This window comes from Acomys russatus, chromosome 7, assembly GCF_903995435.1.
Source record: "Acomys russatus chromosome 7, mAcoRus1.1, whole genome shotgun sequence".
NCBI lineage: Eukaryota > Metazoa > Chordata > Mammalia > Rodentia > Muridae > Acomys > Acomys russatus.
The window spans coordinates 30,645,833-30,664,610 of NC_067143.1; the positions used below are offsets into that span (position 1 = coordinate 30,645,833).

At 39.8% G+C, this 18,778-nt stretch overlaps 1 protein-coding gene across 1 annotated transcript in view; it reads left to right on the forward strand.

Annotated features, from left to right (window-relative positions):
• The window catches only part of Akap13 (A-kinase anchoring protein 13), a 283,527-nt gene that overhangs the window by 105,300 nt on the left and 159,449 nt on the right, over positions 1–18,778 (forward strand). The window contains exons 4-5 of the mRNA XM_051148733.1: positions 2,258–2,554; positions 12,445–12,628. Of these exons, the coding sequence (XP_051004690.1) occupies positions 2,258–2,554; positions 12,445–12,628 (481 nt within the window). The remainder of the gene's footprint in view (positions 1–2,257; positions 2,555–12,444; positions 12,629–18,778) is intronic.

The following is an 18,778-nucleotide window of genomic DNA, read 5'->3' on the forward strand; positions in this document are numbered from 1 at the left end:
AGGAAAGGACCTTGACATTGCCACGGGGATTTGATTCCTCTCTTCAGAGCCCCCCAGCATGCAGTTGTCTAGCTTCCTATCTGTGTATAGTATTAATAATTCTTGCAGTAAATTTTGTACCACAACAGTTAGTCTCAGTGTTCCCTTAAACCCATATCTGAAACCTTTCACAAACTCATTTTAGGTTTTCATGAGTAGATCTGACAATAGCTGACTTATGCACTCTTTATCTGCTAATGGATTCTTCTGTCAAACCAGTAGAGATAAGCATAATTGTACTTCCCAGCCAGTTCCTTCCTCCTTCCTACCTTCAATCTCTTCCTCTTCCCTTCCCCCTTCTTTCCTCTTTCCTTAATTACCTTGTTTCTCTCCTCTTTCGCTTCTACACAGGTAAGCAGTCACCTTGTGAACCACAGACATATATTTCTGTGAATACTTGTACATTTCACAGCTTTGAATACAGTATTATTGTTTTATTATTGGTTTTTGGTTCTGTATGTGTGTACACACAGAAGGTAAGTATATAGACCAATAGATAATATTTACTTTCGATACCATTGCCAGTGTCTTTCTAATTTAAGTTTTCAGGTTTGTATCTGTGCAAAAGTCTAGGGAAGAGATTGGAAAGAAAGAATAAAGTCTGTTTGCATGGGTTAAGAGCATTGGTTTTTGTTTTGTTTTGTTTTTTAAAGAGCATTGATTTTTCTATTTTTGGCTAATATAGCACAACAAGTGCTTCTCTATGGCACAACAAGTTTTAAAGTTTTGTTGGGTTCGGGTTATCGGCTGAAGAAAGACTCTAAGGCAGTATACAAAAGGTCCTCGGGGTCTGGTCCCTTCAGTTTGAAATCATACTTCACTTTGGATCCATCATTATAACATCACTGTTAGATGTGCTGACTGTCATTCTGGGTGTTCAGCTTCTTCAGGCAGTAGCTTACCTGGTATTATTCTCTCTTCTCTACAGAATTTGGCACAAAGCTCTTGAATCATAATAAATGTAATAGGCTTTGTTTTTTCACGTCAGCTTTTACTATAAATAATAGATTCCGCTTTATAATGTCTGTGGGCCTTAGGCATACTACTTTACTTCTTGAAGACCTGGTTACCATAAGATTGTTATACCAAATGCCCATTGTACCAACATGATAAACCAAACAGTAGCTATTTGGTTACTAAGCCCTTTGTATTAATACAGACTTGCACAGCAGTTAGAATTGTGTTGTGTCACAAGGGCAAAGGATATAAGGAAGATTCTGGGGAAAAGCAAATGGAAAAACAACTTATTCTTTTTAACTATGTGGACAAAAACATTATTTTCATTTTCTTTCCCTCTCTCCCTCATAGAGATAATAGGAGTGACATATAACTATAGCTATTTGATATCAGTGTTAGAAAATTGAGAAAGGCAGTGCATGTGTTGTTAAATACGATTTCTGTGTTGGAAATACTTCTAAGAGGCTAGGAAAATGTGCAGAAGAAAGTCTTGTTTTGTAAGAACACTGACTCACAGAAGCTTTGTGCTGCTATGTCTTAGAAGGTGGTTCTACTGGAGCTTGCAGTGGCATGTGGTTGCTCGCTAATCTCAGGTCACGGGGCGCCTGCTGCTCTAGGTGGGGAGCACAGTCAGCTTCATATTCTGGGTTGGGCTTGTAGCCACAGCATTGTATCATCTTTGTTTGAATCAGGTGATTTGATTGACATGCTTACTGCCTTAGTGGTTGAGACACCTAAATAATACCTGACAGCAACAATTCTGTAACTTTTGGAACTTGATTTGCTAGTAACATGAAAGCGTATCCTTTTAACTCTTCTACATTCTTTAGCTTACTGTATGGTGGTGCGGGGCTATCTGTGGCTCCTCCCATTTCCTTGTTTTTCCTGTTGTTAGTTCAAATCTAACTCAGCTCAGTAAGCCTTAGACTGCCTATTGCATTCTGGACCTTCAAATCCTAGAGCTTTCATTTTGTAATATGTTCAAATGTAACAGCACTAGTTGATACAGCCTGTTCTTTGCTGCGTATTGTGTTACCAGAATGGTGAAAGCGGGGATTCGTATTTACTTGCCATTTGTTAAAGCTATCACTCATATTTGCAAATAACAAGAATAAAACCAAAAATTTATAGAAACTGGGAAAGGGAAGTTTTCTTTTAGAAGGAGAAATCTTGTGTGCCATTAAAAAAGCTAAAAGCACCCCCCTAGGGTTCTTCTTTTATCAGTCAATTCAGTTTTCTTTGTTGCCTGTGCTTTCTTTAGGTCATGACTGCTGTGAGACAGTGAAGGTGCTACTCTGTGCTTCCAAAGAGGGCCTTCCTGTGTTTGTAGTAGCTGAAGAAGACTTCCATTTCGTCCAGGATGAGGCCTATGATGCAGCTCAGTTTCTGGCAACCAGTGCTGGAAATCAGCAGGCTCTGAACTTCACACGTTTCCTTGATCGATCAGGACCCCCTTCTGGAGATGTGAATTCTCTCGATGAGAGGGTTGCTCTGGCATTCAGACACCTGAAGCTGCCTGCAGAGTGGAATGTGTTAGGAACAGATCACACCTTGAATGGTGAGAATTCATGGGACTCTCAAACTGCCTTGGGATACCCCTGCTTTCGCTTTTACATAAATGACCACTGTGCTCAAGTCTCCTGCAGTGTCTGAGTAGATTAGAATTCCTGGACAGAGGGTTCTCTTCTCTCTGAGACACAGCCTAAGTGCACTGCAAGTCTCTGTGGGTCTGGATTGGCTTCTCAAGCAAGGCAGGTGATTTACGCTTCATGAGGAGAATAACAGAGTAACCTTTTGTTATTTATCCACAAAATTAGAAGGAGGGGTTTTTGTTGCTGTGTCTGAGGTTCTGTAAAAATACTATTGAGTTGTAGGAAGCAGCTATAGGGGCGTGTGTCAGGGAGGCATGAGCTCAAGGTAAGCTTTGGGAAACTCAGTGATTCTTTGGCCAGAGTATTGATTCTATGGCTCTCCATATAAAGGTTCCTAAAGGGACTACATTAAAAAGCAGAACAAAGAACCTCTGTTATAATAAATACTTACATAAACCTCTCTAATTAGACAAGGGTACCCCCCCCCCCATATAATTCCTCTTATAGCAAACAATACCTAGATGCCGTGACTACAAATGGCATATACTTCTAATAAAATGTGCTTGGGTTTATAAATCTTATCCTTTCCTGTTCCTATCCTTAGTGCAAATACAGTTGAGGAAAATGTAAAAATGTCCCACGTGGCACTCAAATGTTTGTTTCAGTACTGATGAGAGCAACTGTGGAAGAGTAGCATTAGGGCTTCTGATAGGGGCTTTGCTTACGCTTGTACTCAGCTCCAAAAGAGCATATGATTGTACTTGGTGTCTGGAGTACCCAGCTTCAGTTGTAGTGTTGTGTAGGTTGAGCAGAGCAAGTCTCCATCTTTAGGAGGAGGTAGCTCCTAAGAGAAAAGCCTTGCTTAGTTCTTGTTCCTTCAGACCATCAGGTAAGTCCATTCTTCCTCCAGTGAATGAATAGTAAGAAAACCTTTGCTGGCATTTATTCTGTTAAGTCAGGTTTAAAGGTAAACTCTGACCAAAAGCAGAAGGGTATGTCCCATGCTTCAGGAACATACGGAGGAAGGTAACAAATACCACCAAAACTGGATTATTCGGGCAAAATAGGAAAAAGTATGGACAATCAAATCTAGAAGAAAACTTTTTATTTTTTCATTTTCTTATTAGTATAGTATTCAAGAAACGTTTTAATATACAACTATGTGACATTTAGAGCCAGAATACCTATTGATGTATCCTGATTCTTCCTTATAGTTCTGCCAACTGTATTACTGTGGTCAATAATTAGTTTTACACTTTTATTCTTTCTTATTTAAAGAAGGTTCAGGAATTAGTTTGATCATGTTCTCATGACCAAAAGGCACAGTTAGAGAAGCAAAAGTCAGAAGCCCTGGGCCTCAGGCTACATGTCTTTTTGCTTTTAAACAGCTTTCCCCACAGTGCGGGTAGTATATATATTACAGTTGGTTTGCGAGCTGCCCAACATGGGTGCTGGAAATTGAACTCTGGTCCTATCAGATCCAGCAAGTGCTCTCAACTGCTGAGTCATTTTTCCAGTACCTTCTTTCCTTGTCTTTGACCAGAGGAAACTGTCAAGCTTTAATTCACTGTGTACTTTTACTATTCCCAGACTTTCTGAAGATTAAAGTGATACTAGCAAAGGCTAATTCATATACTCTTAGGAAAGTACGAAACTACAAAATATTACTACATTCTTGTTAGAGTGCATATAATGGTTTGGATATACAGTGTCCCAAGGGTACTTTTGGGGGGCTTGGGACCCAGTTAGTGGTGTTACTAAGAGACAGATAATTGGATCATAGGGCAAGAGCCCTAATAGTGGATTAATCCCATTGATGAATTCCTGGCTGAACTATCAGAAGGTAGGCCTGGATGAAGGAAGTTGATCGCTAACGATATGTTTTGAAGGGTATATTATGTAAAGGTGTTTCCCCTTTATAATTTCTGGTTACTCTGAGAAAAGCAGCTCTGTTCTACTGTGGTGTTCTGCCATGATTTTTTTTTTTTTTTTTTTTTTAAGATTTATTTATTATGTATCCAGTGTTCTGCCTGCATGTGTGCCTGCCCTCCAGAAGAGGGCACCAGATCTCATTATAGATGGTTGTGAGCCATCATGTGGTTGCTGGGAATTGAACTCAGGACTTCTGGAAGAGCAACCAGTGCTTTTAACTGCTGAGCCGTCTCTCCAGCCCCTTCTGCCGTGATTTACAGCCTCACAGTAGGCCTATAAGCAGTGGAACCAGTTCACAGACTGAAACCATGAGCCAAAGGAGATATGGCTCAGTGGGAAGAGTGCTTGGTAACATGAAGGAAGACCTAGGATCAATCCCCAGCACCTCATAAATTGGCTATGGTGAAGCAGACTTGTAATTTCTATCCATAACAGGTAAATATAGGAGGAACAAGAGTTCAAGGTCAGCTTGGGATATACAAAAACTTGTCACAAAAAAAAAAAAAAAAAAAAAAAGGGAGTCAGTTTTTCAGTTATTTGAATATCCCATATTTTATCATAGTGCCCAGAATGATTGACACAAGTAGCTAAAATTAAAAATATGAAGTTAGGTCATAGGTACTTTGAAGAAGTTTGGTAGTTTCTTATATCACCCAGAATCCCACTTTAGGGCATTTACCCTAGAAAAATAAAATGGGAGCATGTCTTCACCAAAATGTCTATATAGAAATGTGTCTACAGCAGTATTAATCATGTATCACCAAAAAATGGAAACCGCTCACATCCCTCCCTCTGAATGAGCATTAACAAATTGTGGTATAGCCCTACAATTGAACATCACTCAGCAGTTCAAAAGGAACAAAATATTTATATGTGCAACAACTTAGATGTACTTTGAATGCTTTATGCTTAATTGAGCATCAGTTCCCAAAGATTATAGAATATATAGTTCTGCTTATATATTCTAAAAAAGTCTTATTAAGATAAAAATAAAATTTGCTAGGCAGTGGTGGCACACACCTTTAATCTTAGCACTTGGGAGGCAGAGGCAGGTGGATCTCTGTGAGTTCAAGGCCATCGACGTCTACAGAAAGAGAGTTCCAGAACAGCCAGGGATATACAGAGAAACCCTGACTTGGAAAAACAAAAATAAATAATTTTTTAAAAAAATCAGTAGTTCCCATAGGCTGGGAGTTGAGAAACAGTCTGACCTTAAAAATCTTACCATGGGAGAATTATGTGTGAATATTGGAATTATTCTGCAGCCTGTTTTAGTGGTAGTTTACAAGACCCTAATGCCCATGTTAAAACTTAAGAGTACGGAAGAGCTCTATAAAGTGAAGTTTTTAGTGTACACACACACACACACACACACACACACACACACACACACACACACACACACACTTAAATAGTAAATGAAATTGAACAGTAATCAAACAAATTACTTTGCAAGGTAAAGTATTTAATATATTTATTTGTGTGCATGCATGCGCTTCTGTGTTGCACTTGGTGGCAAATACCTTTACCTACTGAGCCATCTTACTTGGTAAAATTTATAATATAAATATTTTTAATTTTAAACATATAAGTTAATGAGCGGAATCATAAATCTGATTTCTCACTTTCTCAGTCACACTCTGCAGTGTAGTTTGCTCAGTTGTGGGTTAGAGATTAGGAACATTGGCTGAGATTAGGATAGACGAACTTAAGTGAAGAGCCTATATTGCTATTACAGGATGAGAGCAATGGAATACTCTGTTTACACCAATCATGTTGAGTAGTTAATTGTGGAACTAGCCTGGTACCTGGGGTGAAAAAAGAGGTAGGCAGGGTGTCTTGTTAATAAGAGGGCCACTTGCTGTTGAGTTTTGTTCTGGAGTAATACTTGTGATACTGTAAAAAGGAAGTGTACAAGCTTTATGGGTGATCCTTTCATTAATTGTTGAGAATCAGTGCTTTTCATCCCAACTCTCACCCCCAGGTCAGTGACTCCTTTGAAGGTAGTTCCTACTTTTCCTCAGGAAAAAGATTTAGATAGCTGTGTGCTCATAAACATTTACATGCAACAAATTTCACAGCCCTCCTGAACCTCAGGCATGAACATAAAAAAGCCCTGGGTTAGCTTGTTTGTTTTTGTTGTTGTTGTTTAATGGAAAGAAACAAAGGAATTGGAGTTTAACTTGTTATATCCTGGCTTCATTATGGCAGTTTGTAGAAAACATTAAATTGTTACTTAATTTTTTTCATCAAAAAAGTAGACAAGAGTATAACCTGGTAGTATGTACTGGTTTATAGGCTAGTTGTTTTGGAAATACCGTGACCACTATCTCCTCATCTTTGCAAGGCACAAAACATTGATAAGCGTTACCAGGTCAATAGCAAGTCTCATGAAAGGATAAACAGGCCAGTCCTAAGAGGAAGGGGCTTCAAAGAAAAAGGGTTGCTTTTCTTTGCTCTTACTTTTTGCTGAAGTTAGCTTTCAATTTGAACAAAATGATTTTTTTTTTAAATTTAAAATATTCCATTATTTCTTTACTCATTCATTTGCTTATTTGAGAAAGGACCTCACTATGTAGCCCTGGCTATCTTGGAACTTGCTGTGTAAACTAGAGTAGCTTAGATTAAAATTCATAGAGCTCCATCTGCTCCTGTCTCCTGAGTGCTAGTATTAAAGGCAAGCACAATGACACTCAGTTATGTTTTATTTTATTTTATGAGTAATTTGCTTGTGTGTATGTTTGTACCCTGAGTGTGCCTGGTGCCCACCAAGGTCAGAAGAGGGCATCAAATCCCCTGGAACTGGAGTTACAGATGGTGCCCTGTCGATGCTGGGAACTGAACCAGGTTCTCTGCAAGAGCAGCAAGTGCTCTTAACCACTGAGCCAGCCATCTGTTCTGCACTTGTCCATTCTATTTTGTTCAAATGTTCTCTGCTCTCAAGTTAATATTAGGAAGTCTCCTCATTGCTTTGTAGGTAATAAAGATTCATCTAGGTGGAAGGTGAATTGTGCAGCACAACACTCTTCCCCCAACCCCGGAATTTTCCAAGTCTTAATACTTAGTTGTCTTAGTTCTTCAGTGTCTCTGTGGTTAGGGACAACAGTAAGTTGAGTGGTTTCTCCTAGAAGACCACTGTATAGTAGCCATCAGTTTAACTCAGAGTGCCATTGGATATTTCCTGTACAGAAAGCAAGGAGAAACAGATCCTAGTGCACATTTCCATCCTTCATCCTTTGTATTGTATAAGGAAGTGAAAATTAGATGTAGATGTCCTTGAAGGTGGCAGTCATACTCATGATTTTGGTAGAGAGAATGATGGCAGATTTAAGACGAACGGTGCTGCGTTCTCACTGGTTGACTTTAATCATGTGATCAACCTTAATCATGTGATTTAATTCCCACAGTCCTATCAGGATGCTTGATAGCTTTCCGTATAAAGTTTGACCCTGTTATACTACTATTTCTGTACTTTTCTAGCTATCCTCTCTGCTAAAGAAAAAGAGAATAAAATGTAGAAAGATTGCTTCAGAGTTTTCCCTGACTTGGGCAGGTTGCATAACTGTGGACTCCTGCTACTACAGGTAGTACTTGCCAGCAGCAAGGCTTAAAGCTCTAAATGGTTTTGCTGTCTCCAGGGCCTTGTCATTGCCACAGTTCTCATTTTTCTTCAAAGCCCATCTTTTGACTCCTAAGGATGTCTCCATTCCTCATGAAGTGTAAACATTACTGCCTATTACTGCCTCTTGTGGGTCTGCAGGGTTATTTATAGGCCAGCACTCAGAAGTGGACAGGGTGGTGACTATGGAATCTCACAGCTACAGGTTCAAACAGAGCCGTGAGGAGGATTTGCTGGGTACAGTGATGGGGTGGAACAGTACATAAAGTCCTTGATTAGTACACCTTCCAGAGACTCCATAGCCATTTATTCAGGAAATGTAACTTCAAAAAGATTAAAATCTTCCAACAGACCCTTTGTGGTTGAATGCCTTCTGGTACATCAGCTTTCTTGCAGTGCTGGGGAGCTGTGTGGAATACATCCAGCATGAGAGCAGATAGAAGCTGTAACTTAGAGACCTCTGCTGTCCTTTTCTGAGAGACCTTTACACTTAAGTGTGATTGCTACTGTTTCAAACTAGAATGAGTCACTTTTTTAGTGCTATTTTTAAGTTTATGGGGACTTGAGGAGATTGGGCCTCATTGGTAGAAGAGGTCACTAGGGGCAAGTCATTGGAGGTGCCAGCCCAGGTCTAACTGCTGCCCTGTGTGCTGCCATGTGAATATGCTTTGGCTACACTCTTGCACTGTTGTTTGCCCTTTTGCGATTAAATGAAACTTGTGATACCAAGAGCCGAAATAAGCCTCCCTTCCTTAGTTGTGTCTGTCAGGAATTTTGATCACAACCCTGGGAGAAATAATTAACACAGTGGTCAAAAAGGAGCACAGACAACATGGTTGTATGAAACATTTCTTTGGGGCCCTAAATGTGCCTGCAAGAGAAACAACCAGGAGGACAACATGAAGAGGAAGTTGTTGGAAATACTACAAGAACATTCTGGCTCCCTTGATACAGTTAAATTCCTATTGTGATAAAGGGCCCAAATGACATTGTAGGAAATCTAGGGGGACTGAGAATGTGGTTTGGGGCAGTAATGTTGCTGCACAAGCATGACAGTCTGAGTTTGGATCCCAATACCCCATAAAAAGGCAAGTGTGGTAGCTCGTGTCTCTAACACCAGTGTTGGGGGTTAGAGGCAGGCAGACCCTGGGAGCTTTCTGGCCACCAAGTCCACAAGCAAAAATCATGGGCTGGGGAGCCATAGCAAATGGAAATTGAGTGTGATTTATTGGGATTGTGCAATTAAATTTGAGATAAAAGGGCGAGAAACAATCTGGGAGGTAGAGGTTAAGGTCAGAGCTCTTAGGCTGTTACAGCAAAACATCATAGGTAAAACTCCATCTATATTTTAATCTCTTTCTCCCTTTTACTTTTGCCTCCTCTTTTTTGAACCAAATTCACATGACTTATGGGAAGATCCAATAAAATAAAAAAAAATAGATGGTTATTTAGTTTTCCTGAGATGTATGTATGAGGTGGCTCCACTAAACAATAAAATGGAACATCGCATGGCAGCAGCGTGGAAAACCTCAGGAAGGATGAAAGTAGCTGCATACAAGAAGATTTACTACATCGTTTTGTTTATGTGGACTTTTTCCCCCCCACTGTTCAAGGTTTATTTGGTGTTCTCGTTGGCATGACACTTGGGTAGTTGGTTATATCATCCATGTGCAGTTATGTGGACTTTTGAATAGGCAAAAAACATGAAAAATTGAAAGCAGTGGTTGGCTCTAGTAATGAAGCCCTAACCGTAAAAGGGCATAAAGGAACTTGGCATGATGTTCATAATGTCCTATATTTTGATGGGAGTTTGATATAACAGATATCAAATGTGCCAGGTGTGGTGATGCATGCCTTTAATCCCAGCACCGGGGAAGCAGATCTCTGAATTCGAAGCCAGCCTGGTCTACATAATGAGTTCTAGGACAGCCAGAGCTACACAGTGAGACCTTGTCTCAAAATAGATAGATAGATAGATAGATAGATAGATAGATAGATAGATAGATAGATAGTGTTATATTGTATTTTCCTCTATCTTAGTCATTTAAACTTATAGCCATGTATTGAATTCTAGTTTGTGTACCCATCCAGTTAGTCTGATGTTTTCAGTTTCCTTTGAAATGTGTAAAAAGTAAGATGGATTGATGAATATCTGGAAGGAAAGATAGTAGATAGAGCAAATGTATTGATAGGAGAACATTTATCATAGGACTAAGTTGTTGCATATCTGGTAATTGCATCATTATTTCAAGTTACATGTATTTTAATAATAGAAATGGGGAGTGGGGCTGAAAAGAGGGATGATATAAGGTGCATTTGGCCTTATGGTGACTCAGAGCAAAGGTACATGAAAGAGTGGAGCCTGGAAAGAAAGCTACTTTGAGGAGATATTAACCTGAAAAAAATTTGAAAAACATACTCACATATTTCTTGGTCTGTAAGTACTTATTAGCCCTTTGGTGTTTTGATAGGGTTGTCAGAATGTTGTGAGTGGCATAAAAAACAAGTCAGTGTTTAATCCATGGCGCTATTTCTTTCTGCCTTTTTCCCTGGCTTCCCCACTTCCTCGGAGGGACCGTTTATTAATATTTGTGCTTGGAAACATAATTATTTTTTCATGGACATTATTTTCTGTGGGCTTTTGTGGGAGTAGGGATCAGTTCTTAGAATAGTGTGTATTAAAGCCATGTTTGCTCAGCAAGTATTCTATTCTTGTGCTGTTTTCCCCAGTCTCTGTCCCTGCTCAAGCAAACTCTGAGTTGATTCATGTATAAATAGTTGTGGGAGAGAAAAGATATGAAAGACCAATTTGCTTGTAATGAAATTTGTGTTGGTCATACATAAGGTAACGTGTGATCTTAGGAAACATTGCAATTTGGGCTGAACAGAGATACCTGAGTGGTTAAGAGCTCACAGAGGACCTGACTCAGTTCCCAGCATTCAAGTCACGTAGTTCACAGCTGCCTGTAACTGTAGTTCAGGGCATCACCTCTCTCTTTTCTGAGGCACTGCACTCACAGGAAAAGTCATTAGCCCCAAAGAAACTAAATCTTTTAAGAATTGTCTACAGGGAGCCAGGCCTGGTGGCACATACTTGTAATCCCAGCACTTGGGAGGCAGAGGGGCTGGTGTGGTCTACAAAGTGAGTCCAGGACAGCCAAGGCTACACAGAGACACCCTGTCTTGAAAAAAAAAAGTTCATAAAAAGCATTGCACTTCGTTGTAAAATCATATCTTCAAGAGTGTGTTCATTCCTGTTGTGATATTCACATATTGGAGCATCTGAAGATCTCAGAGAAAAGGAAAATACTGAGAGTGCAGACTTGTCTTCACACAAGATGATGAGCTTGGAAAAGTGCTGCTAGTTAAGTTGACACACCATCTGAAGAACAGGGCCAGAACAGGGAAAGGGGGGGAGGGCTGGCAGGAGTGAGAGTGAGAACCTACAGCCAGTCGCTCAGCTAGCATTTCATCTCCCTGTCTCTGTGTGAGGTGATAGTGTCTTGCTCCAGGGATATGAAAGTGAAGCTCAGAGAGGCAAATGAATCATGCCTAGCCACCCCTGCTGTAAGGCCAGGCCTGAACCCTCTTCTGTCTGATGTCAAGACCTTTCTCAATTCTACCCATGTTCTTAGTGGCCCAGTATGCCAAGAAGGACCCTTCATTTCAAGGGAAATAAAACCAAGCACATGGTTTCTCTCCTGAGCTTATTAGTGTAGTTTTACAGTTCATCTCATTGTACCTGAAGATTCATTTCGTTTTCTCATTAAGCAAACACAGAGCTGGTCGTGCCAGCAATTTGATATGCCTTTAGTGTGAGGAACTAAAGACCTGTGTGTGCTTAACAAGTCTAACCTGTTTTTAGTGTTTAACTAGCCAACTCCTGTGTGAGTGTACTTTAAAAAGTAATTATACCCTTCAGGATGTACCCATCTTAGTTCTGACAACTGTTCCCTGCAGCTCCCATCATATGGAAGGAACTGCATTTATTTCTATTATTGTTGTTTTTAATGGAAGGAGCTGTCATCACCTTTATCAACTTCTGAACAAGTTTAGAAATGGCTTGGTTCTCTTGGTTATTTGTTTCCTGTTGAAGAGTTTGGACGATATTTTTTTTCCCTAGCTTTAGTTTGTCTTTACTTGAAAGGCAATTTTACCTGGAATAAAGTTGTTTATTCTATGTAACAGTTTACCTTCAGGATCCTAGATACTTGGAGGCAACGGTGTCTACCGAAACTTGTCGTTTTCTGTTGTTGTGGAGTTTTTGGTCTTTGTTGACAGTTATTGTTACATCCCAACTTACAGATGATGGCCCGCGGGAAACACTTATGCATTTTGCTGTGCGGCTTGGACTGTTGCGGTTGACATGGTTCCTGTTACAGAAGCCAGGTGGCCGTGGAGCTCTCAGCATCCACAACAAGGAAGGGGCAACGCCTGTGAGCCTAGCCCTGGAACGAGGTCATCACCAGCTTCACCAGCTTCTGACGGAGTAAGTGTTCCCGTTCTCGTCACTTAGCCCCACCCCATAGTTCATAGTAGTACAGCCGACTGGCTCGGTCCGTTGCCTGCCACAGACGGAGGTCTGTGAGCTTGCTCCTGCTAGCTGCTTCGTTGTTGAGAGACCAGCGTGAGTCATGTTACCATTTTTTCTTTTTCCTGTCTGTATTTTCACTGCTGCTTACTGCTTGTGTTTTATTGAAAATTCAATGAGATCTCGTCTGTGGAGGTAGTGTAATGTTACTAGTGTATACATTATATGATAAGAAACAGTTCTGCTGTTTCACGGTTTTTTCCTAGTTTATCTTCAAGACATGAGCAAGCTAATTAGAAATTAATAGTAAGATGTCATAACAATGTAAAATATGGTAAAAAGTTGAATTTTGGTTTGAGACAGTGTCTGTGGATAAAATTAAGAGCAGTGGTTTCTTATGAGTAGCACTTAAAACCAATCACATTGTTGTGGAAATATGCAGTAGGAAATCCTGTTTGTCTTTGGGTTCAGTTCTGTGTTCCTTTAAAGACTCCTTTAGAGGAAGACTAGTAGTCAAAACATTGAAGTTTTTCCCCCCTTTATAAAAAAAAGAAGTAAATGCTTCAGAGTAGCCAGTGCTTTTTCATTGAATATTTTCTTGCTTACCATATTTCTTACTAGTTTTATGATCATATTATATGAGCCAAAACTATATTGGTTCCTTGTTCTTTAGTGTTGAGGGATCCTTGTAAACTGAGGCAGTACTTCCAGATGCTCAGATATTTTGCTTTGCTTGAGTGAAATTTCTTTTAGTTGCATTTCCATGTCATTATTAGTTGCGTGTGTACAAGGTAATCTGGAAAGACCAGGAAGAGGGCATAGAATTTAAATATTAGCTTACAGTTATATAAGCAGAATTCTTTTCTTTTTTTCCCTTTCATTTGCCAAGCTTATAACTTTCTGAGTCAGGCCAGGCAGAACCATCTTTGCAGACAGCATTGCATTGAGTGCCAAGATGCAGCAGTGGAAGGAGGGGTCCGCTTCATCTCGGATGAGCTTTGGACACTTGAGCGCTCGCATTCCAGAATGCGGTCTGTTGTGTCCCTTCATACTTACTGCCTGGCCAGTGATCAGTTTCATTCTGTTGTTTGTCTCATGGTTTGAGCGAGGAGGCATTGTTCTAACCCTCGAACCAGCTAACTCAGAGTAGCTGCTATGAGTTCCTCCAGATTTGATGTTACTGCTGAGGTTTTACTGGAAAGCGGAGTTTGTTACAGGCTACTCTCAGATGGAGAAATTAAATGATTGCAACAGCTTCATAATATGTTTGCACAGGGTGTCATGAGACAGTTATTGCAGCATGACTTTGAAGGTCGAGTTTAATTATTTTGGGGAGATTTTTGCTTACTTCAAAACACAGTGTCAGTTACTTGTAGAAAAGTGAAAGTTGCTAAAGGTGGGTGATGAAGGGATGTCAACCTGAAAAATGGAAGTAAGAGGACTTTTATAAGAGGGTAGCCATCTTCTTGCAGATCCCTGTCCCTTAGCATGGATTGTTCTGGGTGGCCACTATCGTAAAGACAAGGAAAACTGCTGAGTCACAGCTGGCAATTAAAAAGTAGATGTGATTCTCCTTATTCTCTCAGTCTTATTAGAATTTGCTAGAATTTCAGCATGATGGTGGGCCAGAAGAGATCATTTTCCCCCTCTCTGTTGTGGGAAGGTCTCTCTCTTTTGGCCAGTTTTAGTTACATAACTCATAATATTATGTAACCATCACCATGAACTAACATAGAAACCTGTACCCCATGAAGCACTGTGTATTCTCTCTTTCCCCATCCCCTAGTTAACGTCTGTTCTACTTCCTTTATTCTAAGAACCCCCATCCTCACATAAGCAGAACACACATAAGTGTCCTTCTGTATCTAGTTTCTTTAATATCCTTCAGTTTCAGCTGTGAGCTGGGCATGAATGGTAGCACACACCTTTAATCCCAGCACTAAGGAGGCAGAGGCAGGTGGATCTCTGTGAGTTCAAGGTCAGCCTGGTCCACATATTAAGTTCCAGAACAGCCAGGGTTATGTAGAGAGACCTTCGCTCAAAACCAAAAATGATTCAGCTGTGTTACATAGTATATATCAGAATAATAATAATGTATATTTTAAGATTTCTAAAAGAGATTTAAATGTTCTCGTCATAAAAATGTAGTGGCTAAGGTAATGGATATGTTAAGTGGGTTGATTTAAATAGTTTTTATACAGAATACACATAGTAAAGAAATCACATACATCATAAATATGCAGATATGTAAGGGGTTTTTTTGTTCCAGTTTTAAAAGGGCTCAAATGAAGTTAAAAGGTAGAAGTAACCTAAATGTTGATCAGCATATGAATAAACAAACATGTAGACAAAATGTGTGGGCGTGGAATGGGTTATCATTTATTAGAGAGGAAACAGGCAAATCACTTACAAAGAAGCAAATTAACTGGTTTATGGTAAGAAGGTAGTGACCCTGAAATAGGTGACAAATCTCCTAACAGGCTCTTCATTGCTCTTTCTGTTGGTGGGATCCTTACCAAGATTCTTGAGGAGTAGATTTGCTGGGACCCATAGTTATTTAAATACAGGTGAGCTATGGACATTCTGTGGTAAAACGCTGTTCAGCAGACTCATGAAAGTTAAGGCTGTCGACTACATGTTGCCAGCTCCCAGTGCATACTAACCTCTTTAGACGTGCGATAACGTGCCTGTCTTTCCCTCACATTTTACATTTCTTCCATATAGGCCTGGTCCACTCTGTCTCCGTCCCCCTCTCTCTAGCATTCTTTTTCTTTCCCCTTGCTTTGGTAGTGAGCCCAGGGCCTTAGGAATGGTAGGCAGGTACCTTTTATGACTGAGCTGCATTCTTAGCTCTCAGGTGCATATGTAGTATGTTCGCCAGTGGAGGGCAGAGGCCAGCCCAGGGTGACTTCCTCTATTGCTCCACTTGAAAGGGTGTTTTTTGTTTTTTTGTTTTTTCCTTTGCCCTGAAACTAGAGCTTGCTTTTTGTTACTTGGTGTCTGTTTGTCTGCTTTTGGCTAGACTGGCTGGGCAGCATCCTGATCCTCCTGTCTCCCTCTATCCACCAGGGTGAGAGATATAGCCCACCATGCCTGGCTTTGTATGTGGGTGCTCAGAATAGAAACTCAGATCTCTTGCTTGCACAACAAGCACTTTACTGAAACATCTGTCAGCCACAGCCCGCCTCTTTTGTAACCTCTTTTTAAAATTAAGACCAGATTGAAGAAGGGTTTTGTACTTCAAACAAAAAAAACCAAACAACTAAGTAGCTATTTACCTTCTAGTCTGTGATGGTTACTATACTTGTCAACTTGAGAGAATCTACTGTCACCTGGGAGATGGGTCTCTGAGCACGTCTAGAGGAGATTATCTTGACTGAGTTTATTTAGGTAGAAAGAACTGCCCACTGCAGGTGGTCCGTTCCCTATTAGAGTCTTGAGCCATGTAAGTGGAAAATCTGTTTCCTGTTGGTGAATGCTGTATGGCCAGCTGTTCATACTTCCCTGCCGAGATGGACTGAATCTATGAGCCAAATAAATTCTTTTGTTTTTCTTTTTTAAATCATTTTTAAAAATTTTTTACATATACATTTATATTATTACATATATATATATATATGTATATATAATAAACTACCTATAACAAGAAGAACCATGATACAATGAGGAATTATATAAATGTTACATTCTTAGTGTTTTGGCTATTTATATTTGATAGCCTTGAAGAAAACATCTTTCCTATCTCGGAGCATCTAAAATTCTGAATGTAAATCAATATCTATTATATCTCATCATTATTAATTCAGAATAAATTCTTAAGTAGCTTTTTCAGCCTATTTTTCTACAGCAGCAGGAAAATAAACTGAAAAGAATTCTGAGCAAAAGTAAACAGAAATGCCCACCAAGATTGTATGATTTCAAACATAAGCAGGTGACATTATTTACAATTATATCATTCATAGAGGCTTAAGGGCACACTATGACCATATGGTATGTTTTTGTACTTTCCAAATAATTTTACATTTTAGTTCAGTTCCCACATCCCAACTCATTCTCAACAAAAAGAATTTTTATGTTCATTCAATTAGTTTCACACCTTAAATATTTTAAATTATTTTTTAAATATTTATTTTATGTGTATTAATATTTTGCCTGTACATATTTATATGCACTAACTACTTACACCTGATGCCCATGGAGTTGAGAAAAGGGCATCAGATTCCCCGGATCTGGAGTTATGAATGGCTGTGAGTCACCATGTGGATTCTGGGGACAGACCTGGGTCCTCTGGAAGAGCAACAAGTGCTCTAAATCTCTGAGCCATCTCTCCACCCTTGAGTTCTACACTTTTCTGGGGTAATTCATTTGCAGATAAGAAAAAATATACCCAGGTTCTTTATATTGTGCATTCACATATGACCCTCAGTCTTCATATGCTATCCAGTTTCTTTATGATAATGGAGTAAGTCACATCAGGACCATGAAGATGAGGGGTTCTGTGTGGAGAGATGCTCACATCCTGGTGCATCCTCCCTTTCATTCCCTCTGGATATGGCTTCAAACTGAGGCCTTGGATCCCAAATGTTGTAGGTCTGCCTCACTAGCTAGTAGCCACTGTGCCCTGCTGTCACCACAGAGTCACATCAAGGATATTTTTTAAGTTTTCTTTTTCTTTTGTAACCTATGGCTACCAACTGTCACATAGTATAGTGAAAAGAAAGGGGATATTTATTGACTAGTCACTCTCATTTTGATCTTGTACTATTACTGTGAGTCCATTTATTATCTGAAAAATTATCTTCCATAAAATATTATTAGCCTCAGAGGAGTTAATATAGTCCTGCTCCAGCTTCTGGTAAAGTGTAGTCATTTCTTCCAGTTCACAGTTTCTTTCTTTCTTTCTTTCTTTCTTTCTTTCTCTTTTCTTCCTTTCTTTCTTTTAATTAATTTATTTATTATGTATACAGTATTCAGCCTGCATGTGAGCCAGCAAACCAGAAGAGGGAGCTAGATCTCATTACAGATGACTGTGAGCCACCATGTGGTTGCTGGGAATTGAACTCAGGACCTCTGAAAGAGCCGTCAGTGCTCTTAACCGCTGAGCCATCTCTTCAGCCCAAAGACTTCCTGCCTGCCTCTGCCTCCAGTGTTGGCATTAAAGGTGTGCACCACCACGCCTGGTTCAGTTTGCAGTTTCTGTTCAGGATCTCTCAGTTGTCAATGATGGATAGAGTAGGGGCAGAACTCTAGTTGGCAGGCTCCTGGCTTCATGAATTCTAAGAGGTGATGACCTTAGGTGAGGTATCCTTGGAACGGTCTAAGAAGAAAAGTTTGAACCATTTGTTACCAGATTTGACTCCTATCTCACATATCATCAAGAGTGGGTTTTAGAAACTGGACAATTTGTAGAAAAGACAGCACTGAGTGAGGGCAAGGAACAGTTCTAGGTATCAGACCTAGTAGCATGTTGGCTCTATCATGTTGGAGCATCTTATTATGGGTATATTAAGCTTCTTTTCCTCTCATGTTTTACTTTCTTCATCTGATATAGGCTGATACTGTTTCATCATCCTCAAATGATAGCTAGTATGGAGTATGTGGTGCAGAGATTACACCTTAGTTTCCAGATTCTGGAGATCGTGTGGAATAAATAAAAGGGTATCAGTACTGGAGTTTGAAGAGAGATACTGTGTTATGAGGTTTTGCTGAGAGGTGGAGACTTTAGTAAAGTCTTAGCTTTTTCACGTGTGTGTGTGATTTAGAGAAAAATTCTTCCACTCTGAGCCTATGTGCTGTGTCTTTTATAAATAAAACTGTTCCACCTCTATTGCTGCTCTGCCTCAGTCACATAGTGGTTTAAGCCATCTGAAATTTGTGCAGATACTTCACTGAACTATGTGGTGATTTACACTAAAGCCTCCTAAAACCGTGTATAACGGCATTGATAAAACTGAGGCAGCTCTACTGTGCAACTCAAATTCTAGCTGGCTGGTCTGCTGAGAATTCTTTCCTGTAACATATATTATGGCTTTCTGGAAGCTATTATGGAGACAGTTTCAGAGCAGCTACTTTTGAATGTGGAGTCTTCCTCCCTGAGGCAGTACCACA